This window comes from Ixodes scapularis, unplaced genomic scaffold, assembly GCF_016920785.2.
Source record: "Ixodes scapularis isolate PalLabHiFi unplaced genomic scaffold, ASM1692078v2 PGA_scaffold12__126_contigs__length_90152505, whole genome shotgun sequence".
Lineage (NCBI taxonomy): Eukaryota > Metazoa > Arthropoda > Arachnida > Ixodida > Ixodidae > Ixodes > Ixodes scapularis.
The window spans coordinates 33,773,987-33,784,579 of record NW_024609838.1 but is presented as its reverse complement, the minus strand read 5'-3'; the positions used below and the strand labels follow the sequence as shown (position 1 = coordinate 33,784,579).

Here is a 10,593-nt window from a genome sequence, read left to right as displayed (position 1 = left end):
CCATGTATATTTGGGACTTATTAATAGATTGCTAATGGCATGAATGCCTAAATATACCTTTAATGATTGTTATCTTTCATCTTCAGAGCGCAATGAATAACTGATGAGGCTCGGTTTGTTCATGGGCAAGACTGGCACATTCAGTCCTTCCCAAAACAATAAAATGTCTATTTAGATACGTTCTGAGAGTAAAAAGTAAGTGTGTTGCGTCTATGTTACGACAGCTGGAAGTTGGCCAGTTCCGATAAGCGTCTATGTTTGGTTTGCTATGTTATGTTTGTTTGCTACTTCCGCCCCTGCATTTTTGTAGCGTACATGATTTAATTGTCTGCGCGTTTCCCGGTGCGTTTCATGTCTTAAAGTGTACAGTGTCAATAAAATTTTCTTTATAAGCTAATCACTTTGCGAGGTTTTGGCCGTCTGTATGTTAGCATCCCTTTGCGTTCAGCTAGCAGTCGTGGAAGGCAATGGCTCTACTTTCCCAAGATCCGGTGACTTCAGTACTCGCTATAGTTCTGGGCAACATGCTCGTGCTTATAGCTTCCACCTCGGCCCCAGATAATGTGAAAAAGAAAAGGAGTAATATCTACAAGGTAGGGCACAGGCACGTGAGCCTAGATCTGCCGAATACTTTTGTTGGTACGAGATTTCGCGCAAAAAGTGAACTTTTCAAGGTCACACGATCGCGGCCGTGATTTTGTCAGCACTGAAGTTGTCTGTAGGATATGCAATACATATCCCAGAGCTCGGTCGTACTCAGAAGCAGAAAAACGACACCTCTACAAAATGCACATCATAGACTCTCGAATACGAGTGAACCACGCCACCGCACTTACTGAATTCCTCGTGGCGGAGTAATACAGTGCTGCACGGGACTGTTGATCATCTGCCACGTGGAGCTCAGCCGGCACGATTACGGCATGGCGGCGCGAATTTGTAGAGCCTAAACAAATGGTGCTTAGCAGACGACTTCTCGTTTTCACCGGAGCGCAGACTTCCTTAATTAACGTTGTAACGACAAAGCATCGAGGAATTCTATTAGCAGATATGTATTTTCAAACACATTTTACATTGCAAGGCGGTACTACATTGTGTACATTGTGTATATATCTTTTAATTTAAGTTCTGGAACACTTAAGACCGGAAACTAAAAAAATTACTTCTTTTGTAAGAATTCGAGGCCTTATAAGACATTATTGAACGCAAAATCGAAAGACATAATTTAGCGAAGCGATTAGACTTTTTATTATCTTTCGAATACAACCACGACGCAAATAGATTCAATAGTTGCTGAGAATAAGAACCAAAAAGTGAAAGCCGTTTACAACTCCCTGTAACGCCGAATTGGAGCGCAGCTCTTGAGGAGGAGGAGGGAAGGGTACTGAGGGGAGGCTATACCCCTATTACTCCTCCTCTTTCTCCTTCTCCTCCCCTCATTCTTTAATATGCTCCGGGGGGTCACCTGACCTCGGGGGGAGGGGGTCACGTGACCTCGGGGGGGGGGGGGTCGCGTGACTTCAGGGGGGGAGGGGGGTCACGTAACCTCGGGGAGGGGGCCACGTGACCTTGGGGGGGTTACGTGATTTCGGGGGTCACGTGGCCTTGGGGGTCACGTGACCTTGAAGTGACCTTGGAAGGGGTCACGTGACCTCGGGGGGTTACGTGACCTTGGGAGGTGTCACGTGACCTTGGGGGGGTCACGTGACCTTGGGGCGACCTTGGTTACGCCGACGGCGACGCCGCTCAAGCCGGAAACGGGCGCCTAAGAGCTGCGCTCTAAAAATGGCCATAGGTAATGCATAAGCTTTTTTTACTGTGATCTTTTCGTCTGGGCTATTGGCCTCGAGGACCCAGAGTGAATTGTGTGGAAGCGTGATTTTGTTTATCCATGGTTCCCTATGAGGCACGTGTTGATTCCATCTGTCCACAATGCGGGTGCAGACAAAGCATCCACACTAACGGCACAGAGCACGGGCAAGGGTACAAAGCACGAGCTCTTAGCAATGGATTCCTGTCCGCTAGCGCTGCATTGGCCTCTCCCATGGCTTCGGCCCCGCGTGCTTAGCATTCGCTTTGCTCCAAGTAAGTGTAAAACAAAACGAAGTTCTTCTTTTCACCACATGAGCCTTGTCGATCGAGTCTCGAGCAATCTCGAGGCGAATACCTTGTCTTGCTTAGCCGAGCAAACTGGGCAGTGGCTACGTTTACATGAATGCGATCGTAGCGCTTCGAATCGAGCAGGGACCAATCCCACGCAGCTTGTCTTTTTACTTCTTCCTCTTCTACCCAACTGCTACCAATCAAAGTCGTAAAATCTTGACTCGATGCGCTACGGTTGCATCCATGTAAATCCAGCCAGTGGTGGCACCGCGTGACGCGGGCGAGAGAACGCGGTGGTCGTGCAACGTACTCCGGGCACAGGGCAGCTGTGCATGGACGCCGCCATAACTGACCTTCAGTTTTTGTTTCCTCTTATTTCGTTTATTTCACTTCATCATTACCATAGCAGGCCAGGTTATTGCCATATTAGATTCAACTGTGTCCTTTTCTAAAGCATCGGCCTTTGTAGAGGATCGTCAACTACCGTTTCAGTTGGTCGGCATCTCGGTAAGACAAGAGAAGGTCAGCAATGGCGGCTGTAATTTGGCGCGTGTGTAAAGCGTTTATATTCGGTTGACTCTTTTAAGCTGAGACTAGAAGCTCCACCGTCATCGCGAGCTTGCTGGCTTCCGCAGTGCTTTGTTTGCGCGTGCCTGCGCGTTCACACTAGTGTTAGCGAGGGCAGAAAGCTCGCGCTGAAGGCGGGGCTTCTAGTTTCAGCTGGAAGGGGCACTGAAACGAAATGACGTGAGTGCGAGCTCTCTGCACCTCGCTTCATAGTCGGCCAGCGAGAAGCTCAATGCGTATCGCGCTCGTGACGTCAATAGCTAATGCACGGCCACAGGTACTGTAGTTGCGTGCCTTGCTGCTTGGTAGCGTCAACGCGTGACAATATTGCCCCAATTTACCCTTCCCCGCGGAGTAGCCAGCAAGAGAAAGAACGAACTTCCGGCTTACTTCTCCGTGCTTCAATAAAGATCTATTTCGCCTATACTTCGTTTCAGCCAGACTTGTGCCTATCTCAAATACTCAACTCAAGATACTGTATTTCAAATACTTTTTTAAGTATCGTGGTATGTTCCCAATAACTTTCATCGCGAGTATTTTATACTCTATTTTAATTACATTTCTGAGTATCTTGTACTCATTACCTCAAACACATTTTTGACATTCGGCCATTTTCCGAGTTTTTCGCTATGAAGTGGCGTGAGCGTGGTACGAGCCAATTTAACGTGAACATTCTTTCGAGTAACCAAATCCTGTTGCTAGCTCCGAAAAGCTTTGACTTTGAGCTCGTGAAAACATCGCTTTTTTTGTCAATTGTGACTCATATTTCAGCCTTAAGTTTGTACAATGAAGGTTTTTCCCTCTTTCCCAAAGGCGCCCTTTGTTTCCTAGAGTGTCCCCCAAAATATTGTCAAACCAAAGGGGTACTCTTACGGAAGTAAAAATTGCCACACTGAAACGCAACGCAGACCAATAAACGACCTACGACAACAATACAGGCTTGAGTGTCACGAAAATAACAAATAGAAAAAAATTAAAAGGGGACACACACACGCACACACTAAAAGAAGACATTTTTGTTTTTCCTGTTGTATATTGAACCCCGCTATGAAAAAAAAACAAAAAACGTCGAGGTTTTCTTATGCTTCTTTTCTTTCTTTCGTCAGTCCGTCACTTATTGCTCCCGCGAACACTGTCTGTAAGCGAACATTGATAAGCAGAGAACAGAACGAACTACGAGCTGGATGACCTCTCAAAATGACAACAAAGCGCCCTCCAACGTTGAGTGCCTTTCTGAACGCAAACGTGCGACCACTGCCGTGGCAATTATGTGGGTTCTCTTTGTTATCAATTCACTCATATCCGTATCCCGAGTTCATTTATAGTGAACTCCCCATATAGGGAATATGGATTGCACTTAAGCGATGCCTCTAAGGTGCGCCGCAGGACGTGTTATTAAGCGATGTCACTATTGGCGTGGCGCTCTGACCCGTTTGTTGCCCACCCCCGCACCCCGGTGTCTACCCAGAAAAAGGCCTGTGCAAATGCCCACAGGCCTTGTGGGCATGTTCATGTCATTCTTTTTTTAATAGAGCGCGGGGCACAGTGTAATATAAAAATGCTAACAATTAGCGAAGTGACGTGAAGTGCCGTATCTCCCCCGAAAGCAGTCGTCAGAGGATGCGAGCTTGACCCACTTGGGCTTTTGTGCTGAGCTGGGCACCGTGCATGCTGCATTGCTCATGCAGGCCCGGAGTGGTAACAAACGAGCCCCTCCTCCCCCTCACCAGAGAACACGAACTCCAGCCAAACGCTGACTCCGCGTTCGGTTTCGTCAGCCGAGCGCAGAGTCATTGTTATTCGATATCCCCATTCGTGTAGTTCTAAGGTTAACCGCTTGGGGCGCCATGGTCTGATCTCCTTTCCAATCGCTAAAGTGACTTCTTTTTTTTTTTTTGTCCTGGAAAGGTTTTGTAACATGTATCAGTGATATTGCCACGCGCGTTCCCCAGCGAGCGCGGGGCCGAATGGTTACCGCGCTTGGCTCTCGCTCGCGGAGGCTCCGGGTTTGGTATACCAGGGAGCGGACTCCTCTTTTATTTGTTCTTTCAACTTGACGTTCTCGTAAGTTCGATGACCTTTTCGTCTGATCGAGTTATGAAATTTTTTACGCGCCCAACGTTCTACGCCGAATGTTCCAGAAAACCACGGAGGTACGAAAGGTGCTCCGCGTGGCAGTCCGGAGTCAGTCTTGCCCCAGCGCTGATCTTGCTGTTTCGCCGACATCGACGCCTGCGACGCTAGCCTTTCTCTATTTTTTTTTTCTTGGCACGAGTTCGCTCCACTAAACGTTTAGTTTCTTCAGTAATTCGGCGACTCATCATTTGTCATTCGTGACAATATCCTGCTCCTTATAGTTGAACTGCACAAAAATAAACTTACGGTACTGATTTTGGTATTTGCGTGCTAATAAACCATACTGGTAACTCAGATTTGCGCAGCTATATAATTGTCGTTGTCCCTGACGTTGATTCAAATTACGAAATGTAGAAATATCTTCAAAAGTAATTGAATTACATTTCTAAGCATTTCTACTCTACTCAAGATACTTTACAGTGAAAGTAACTTGAGTAGTATTTTAAATACTTTATGAAGCAGGTATTTAGTAACTTAACTTAAATACTTTTATCGAGTATTTTATCTAACATTGGTTTCAGCTTAAGCTCAGACGCAACCGGTGCTTCAAGCGCGAGCATGTGGCCCTAAGTAGTGCCATAACCTCCTCTATACTAACAAAGCCTGGCAGAACGCCACGAGTCGCGGCCACCGAAATTGAAAAGGTAGAGCGGCAGACAACGGAGGAGAGAGCCAGGGTACGGGCGCCCCACGGCGGCGAGAAGCCGAAACACACTTCTCCCGAGCGATAAAATGTCCGCTCATGCTCCAGCGCTACCGCGTCTTTTCTCGTAGGGTTTCAAAACCATGTTTCGGGTCCTCGCCGCTGCAAAAGCTGTGCGCTGACGACTAGGTTCCCCGCAGAGATATACGGCTCTGGGTTCCCGGACATATGCTCTGTGCCTACCAGATCCTCTCGCTCCAAATCTACGACCGGGCACTCTATGACTTCGTCGTCGAACTGCCAGGCATTATGAGTATTTGCGACGTGAGCGATCGAAAGCGTCGCTGTGATCAACCTTCCACAATTGGCCGAATGCTAACTATGACGTCAGCAAAGGATTTCCCATTGACGGAAATAAGAGTAATGTTAGGACTTCAATTTCGACGGTGTTGGCAGTGTTGGTTTGAGAGTGCTATGATTTCAAGCTTCCACCATGCTCTTTACAAACACCATCAAACTTGTTGTTCACAGGGTAATGACGTCACGAGCGGTAACCACAGGAGGGCGCCACCAAAACATCGCGCCGCCAATAGAGGAGTCTATGACAGTGCTTGCACTGCACGAGCTTGGCAGTGACACTGAAAGCCAGGAGCCTCGCCCTTGAAGCATCGGCTGAAACACTCTTCAGAATTGCAAACGCTCTTCAGAATTTCAGTTGCGCCCCCCCCCCCCCCCCCCCCCCCCCCCGTTTTACTAGAGCCTCCCTACATCAGAGTAACGAGATTTACCTACTTTGTGGCTGAAAATCATGGTTGCCAGTGATCTGAAGCTTTATTTGAAATCACAGGAAACGCTTTTCCGTCCTTCACTACTGTCTAAACAGTTCGCGACAAGAATATTACATGACCTTCCTAACACCGAATCGAATGCTGAGGAAGTTGCACTTGTGAATCATGAAAATCGGCAGTTGCATCTGCTCTGCACAAGCACCAAGATGGCGGCGCCAAAAATAATATCGGGGAACAGGGTGCCTATGCCTATAATCAAACCGTAGCTCATTTAGTGGCTCTAGTCGCTGCTTTAAAGCGTTCTTCCGCAGAACGAGCGCTCGCGCTAGAAATGCATGTATCAAAGCCAGGAGCGCGGGCTAGCTCACACTTGTTAACTTTGACTCAACGAGGTAGAGGGGCTTAGAGTGATAAACTAATATCCCGTTCCCAGACAAAAGAACTAACCCCCCCCCCCCCCCCCCTTCCCATGGCTACCGCCATGTTGTACAATTTTGACCACTAAACATGTGACCGTACCAAATCTTGAGGCTTTTACGCAAAACTCAGCAGAGATTTGTATTGCCATCGCGGTAAAAAAACATCATAAACTATTTTTAACTACTGTTGTCCCCGGATATCAGTGTCTGGCTCCGATAAAACCCCAAAATACAGCCCCGCGGCTTACGGAATCTAGCGGAGCGATTGCGAAGCTCGTCATAAAAGCACATTTTGAACTTAAACGAAACATAACATATCTCGTCGGTACTGTTATTAAAGATCATTAAACAAATCTTTGTGCGCGGTACTTTCTGAAAATCGCGACGTGAAAACTATAAATCACGTGTCTATAGTTGTCAAAAATGTGCAACATGGCGGCGGCCGGGTAGGGGTCACGTTCAGCTGCCAGTTTATCGCTCTAAGCTCCTCTACCTCGTTCCTTCGACTTCAGATTCAGCTTATCGGTAAACGGAGCATAGTAAACGCGTTAGCGTTCTCTGCCAAGTAACAATTAAGACTAACTCCACGAGCGAGCCATACTGCCGAGAAGCGGTGTTGTTTTTTAGGAACTTATTCATGACGTCGCAACCTATATCCAACGAAGCTTCACAAACCGCCACCAGACGCAATTTTGAAATCTGTTCATTCGTTTGAAAAGTAGTTTTCTTGACTTCTCGGCCTGCAAGCCAAAAACACTAGTCTATAGGCTAGTCTTTTCGGGCGGCCAGCACAACTTATATATACCACATCTAAACAAAGAAATAAGTGCACAACATTTCGTTTTCGTACCCGTTTTCGTATACGTACAAGAGTGAACGGAGTATAGCCGGAATATCAGTGGCCACGAGTATATGCCACCGTTTCTCGGCCAGACTGATTGGTGTCGCTATGTGTCCAATTTTTAACTTTTTCAAGATGGCCGCCGTGGGGGCCTCATCTAGAGTGTACCAGAAGGACCAAGTGGGGTGACCGGAGTGCTAGTTAGGTACCTCCGCGAGTGGAAAAAACCGGCTAATCCAAGTCACTTCGCTCGTAGCGCCCTCTCGGGCCCTACGTGCGAAGCGGTTCGGATTAGCTGGTTTTTATGAAAAACGCGTTGCCTTTCAACGCCAAGATCGTTCTAAAGCGGCGGCGCCGAAAAAAACGCTTCGGTCGTCTCACTCAGTCCTTTCTAGTACACTCTACGAAGGTGGCGCTGCGATCGAAATGGCTTGGGTCTACCTAGTGCCACTACATAAGATACGCTTCAGAGTAACGTCACTTGGCCATATTGTGTCTTAAAATCATGGTTGCCAGTTATCTGAAGCTTTATCTGAAATCACAGGAAGCGCTTTTCCGCCCTCCACAAATGTTCAAAAAGTTCGCGGCAGAGCAAAGCAATGTTACATAACCTTTCTAACACCGAACCGAATGCCGAGGAAGTCGCAATTTCGAATCATGACGATCGGCAGTTGCGTCTGCTCTGCATACGAGCCAAAATGGCGGCGCCCACAACAATGTCGGGGAACGGAGTGCCGATACTCTAAGCGTAGCTCATTTAGTGGCTCTAGGTCTACCTGATCGCTTTCCATATTTTGAGGTGCAACTGAAAGCATAAGCGGAGCCTGTAGTTCGTCCCACTCGTTCCTTCTAGTACACTCTGCCTCAGCCTTCAACCAAACTGCGTCATATTTTCACATGTCAACCATCACACGAAAACTGTCTGTTACCCCCACTCAGACGTTGCCCTAAAACTCCGTTTCAATAAATATTATTTCCGTATAAAGGATATTTTCATAAAGGGGCTGCTGTCAAGCGACCGACGAAATGCTATTTGCTCCGGATATTGATCGCTTTGGCCATTGCCGCATGGATTTGAAGCCAAGACTATAATTAGTATTCAAATTTGAATGATTGCTTAAAACATTATAAGTTAATAACACCTATTTTATGGACCCTTTTGTAAACGGAAATAATAGTGAGTTTTAGTAGATCGTGTTTTCAGGCCACGATAATCGTAGCGGGAGCTCGAGCTGCCACTTCGATGCGTGCGTGCTCTGAAGCGCGCGCTCGTGGCGGAAGCGGGCCTTTGAAAACGATCTACTAAAACTCCCTAATTTGCATCATAAAACGATGAGCACACACAAAAAGCGTTCGTGTCATCGCCAGACACTGGCAGCCACGAGAGTATGCTAAATTGAGTGTGTGCTAAACTGTTGCCTGCTTACCGAAACCTAGAAATAATAAAAATTGTCTATATTTTCATGGTAAAAGTCTGCTTTAGTTTCACCAGGGTTTAATGCTTTATACCGGCAATGTCTGAAAGAACAGTGAATGCGCAGGCGGGTTGGTGAATCTAGTGGTGAATCTAAACATGAGACGCGCGAGGAGGAAGCAGACACAGATTGTCTCTGAAATAGTTAATTGTTTCTTATTGTCAACGAAAGTCTTTCATTGGTACAAAGTCATCAGCCAACGCCTGAAAAACCATGCCGAGGTCAGTCTTTCCAAGTTCTAACTTCAGGCAGACAAAAAGTTCTGTCGAGAGTACTGTTGAGAGTACTTCCTTCGTATCTAAAGGACGTTAGAGAGCTCCCTTCATGAAAAGGACGCTTTAGGTGAAGGAGCATTCACGGTGCCGTGTGGCATGAAGTCCGTCTCGTTTTAGGAGATTGTCCTTTACTACTACTACGCGCACTTTCAGGCGGTCCGTCTGACCGTGCGTCTGGCAGGCGTATTTTAAGGGTATTCACAACTTTCGCAACCTATACGGGGTCGCAATGGCGCCTATCAAGATGGCTGTCATCTGAATGATCGTCTTAGAACAGCAGTATACGAGGCTGGGTCAGCGACGCGTAAATAAGTATAGCCTTGCTAAATACGGGCAGTATTAGAGCCTTCATTTTTTCACGTCAGAAAGGTGAAGGCCAATCATCCAGGAGATAGGGTGTACGATTCTCACACCGCGGTACCACCATCGCTGAAGGTTGCGAATATAATTGAACCTAATAGACCGATCTCACTAAGCGTTCGGCGCATGCGTGACGCCGCCATAACTTTAGTTCACAGGAGGCAGACAGTTGTGCATGCGAGGGCTCGTGCCGTCTCATGCTCCACATGTGCAGATCTCCAGCCAGGTTGTTGCACGTGCAGAAAGAAAAAAGTTCCCTCGATGCATTGCGGCAGCGGTGGCGTAGTCAGGATTCCCAAGTCTATAGAGCTCGAGCTTTCGCTTCACGTGCTCCTAACGATTTCTCACGCAATAAACAGCTCCAGATCAAGAAAACAGGAGGAAGAGAAAGTCGTTATCGGTGGACCATGGGTAACAAGAAGAGTAAACTGAATCCCCAGGTGCTTCGAGACCTCTGGGCAAGTACAGAGTTCCAGCACGTCGAGATCATCCAGTGGTACCGTGATTTCATGCGAGAGTTCCCGGACGGGCGCATAACAATGGACCTCTTCAAGAAGACCTACGCTAAGTTCTTTACCGCGGGCGTAGACTCGGACGAGTTCGCCGAGAGCTTGTTCCGCACGTTGGACGTCAATAAGGACGGCTTCATCGATTTCCGAGAGTTTATGCGTGGGCTAAACGCCACGTCTCGTGGCAAGCCCGACCAGAAGCTCACCTGGGCCTTCAATGTTTACGATCTGGACGGGGATGGATTTATAGACAAAGACGAAATGCTCCAGATGATTACGAACGTCTTAAAGATGTCTGCGTCTTCTAAACCGACTCCGTCGAAGGACAACCTAGACCCGAAGAAACTGGTGGAGCAGATATTTGCCGCTATGGACACGAACGGAGACGGCAAGATCACATTGCAAGAGTTTCTGGAAGGTATAAAGAAGGATCCGACTTGCGTCAACCTCCTACTATCTGACATAAAACCGACTTCATAA

The 10,593-nt window shown here is 47.4% G+C and overlaps 1 protein-coding gene across 1 annotated transcript; it reads left to right on the top strand.

Annotated features, from left to right (window-relative positions):
* Positions 1-10,011: 10,011 nt before the first annotated feature.
* On the top strand, positions 10,012-10,593 carry LOC8032071 (neurocalcin-delta B-like). The gene has a single exon (XM_040209492.1). The coding sequence runs from the start codon at positions 10,012-10,014 to the stop codon at positions 10,591-10,593; it is 582 nt and encodes a 193-aa protein (XP_040065426.1).